The following is a 1,752-nucleotide window of genomic DNA, read 5'->3' as shown; positions in this document are numbered from 1 at the left end:
CTAATAAAATAAGCGATTTTATTGTTTCGATCGCCTCCCATTAGACTTCATAACTTCAACCTGAGCCAAACAATAACAACCACAAGGGAGTCTTTTATGTCACTCCTGAAGAACTTAAATCTGCGGGCGGGTGAGTACTTCATGGTTTAGGCTAGATTTGACTATCCTTACCCTACCTGATTAATCAAGGGTTAAAGGTGTAAGATACAAGGACACTCTGACTAACACATATGTGAGCCTGGACCACAAAACCAGTCTTAAGTCGCTGGGGTATATTTTTAGCTGCCAAAAATACATTGTATGGGTCAAAATTATCGATTTTTTTTTAATGCCAAAAATCATTAGGATATTAAGTAAAGATCATGTTCCATGAAGATATTTGGTAAATTTCCTACCATAAATATATCAAAATTTAATTTTTGATTAGTAATATGCATTGCTAAAAACGTCATATGGACAACTTTAAAGGCGATTTTCTCAGTATTTTGATTTTTTTGCACCCTCAGATTCCAGATTTTCAAATAGTTGTATCTCGGCCAAATATTGTCCTATCCTAACAAACCATATATCAATGGAAAGCTTATTTATTCCGCTTTTAGAGTATATACAAGTCATATGACCCTTATGACTGGTTTTGTGGTCCAGGATCACATATAAGACTAAAATTATCCGCAAAACAATGTCAGTTAATTGCAATGTGCAAAGAGGAAGACTAAAAAGAATGTTCCAATACAGTGCACGCCTTACAAGGGCTGTAATTAAATTAAAAAAGACAAAACAATGAATTTTTCCAAACCCATTGCCTCTCCCTGAATCTGATTGGTAGAGGTACAACGCCCCGCCCCTACACGCAGGTATATATATAATCTCAGTGAACAGAATTGTTTGCAGTTTGCTTGTCGCTATAACAAGGAGCAAGGAAGAATCAAGACAGGGCGAGTCAGTTAATCCCATTTAAGCATGTATTGTAAGATGATTGTGTCGTTTTTGGTTGTGACTTTGGCCGTGGCGAGCGCTGGGATTCCTGGAGGCCCTGTAGATGCAAACATTAACGATGAAGATGTTCAGAAGGCGTTACGGTTCGCAGTGGCCCAGTACAACAGACAAAGCAACGATGAGTTTGTGCGTAAGGTTTCCAAGGTCATCAAGGTCCAACAACAAGTAAGTACTTTAAACGTTTATTCGGTTTGTAATCATTTAAACTGGGAACGTCGCTGAATCAAACCCAGTGATAAAGTTCCTCCTAGAACGCTGTCATGGTGACTGAATGATGACATGTAAAGATTTGTTCAGAATTGTGTGAAATCTCAGAACCATTAAATTTTCCCAGTTGTACAAAGAGAACAACAGAACCGTTTGCCTCAACTTGAAAGCTATTTATTATATGCTAAATAAGAATTTTATATAAGGTAAGAGTAAAGGATTGTTCAGGTGTGATTTGCTAGACATGTTCAATAAATATTGAAACTTGGAAAGAGAGAGAGAGCCAGCTTTCTCCAGCATGACTTCGTAACAGTGGTGGCTGGCCTTAACTTGAATTATTTTTTTTATTTATTTTTTTTTTAATTGGGACCTATACAGGTTTTTTTTATACTCTGGGTTGGCCCAACTATGTCTGAACATGTTTCTGGTTGACACTCCAGGTTGTCGCTGGCATGAACTACATCTTCACTGTGAAGTTGGGCAGAACCAACTGCAAAAAAGGTGGAGTTGAGACCCTGTGTGCCATTCATAAGGATCCCAAAGTTGCAC

The 1,752-nt window shown here is 37.8% G+C and overlaps 1 protein-coding gene across 1 annotated transcript; it reads left to right on the top strand.

The window, feature by feature from the left end:
• Positions 1–861: 861 nt before the first annotated feature.
• LOC107671512 (cystatin-like) lies at positions 862–1,748 on the top strand (the record flags this gene model as incomplete). Its single annotated transcript, XM_016464433.1, has 2 exons — positions 862–1,161; positions 1,644–1,748. Coding segments are annotated over exons 1-2 (306 nt in total), but the record flags the coding sequence as incomplete, so codon positions are not given.
• Between the last annotated feature and the right edge of the window lie 4 nt (positions 1,749–1,752).

This window comes from Sinocyclocheilus anshuiensis, unplaced genomic scaffold, assembly GCF_001515605.1.
Source record: "Sinocyclocheilus anshuiensis isolate Anshui unplaced genomic scaffold, SAMN03320099.WGS_v1.1 scaffold5933, whole genome shotgun sequence".
Classification (NCBI taxonomy): Eukaryota; Metazoa; Chordata; class Actinopteri; order Cypriniformes; family Cyprinidae; genus Sinocyclocheilus; species Sinocyclocheilus anshuiensis.
Note: the sequence above shows the minus strand (reverse complement) of the source record. Positions and strands in the feature narration are given on the sequence as shown.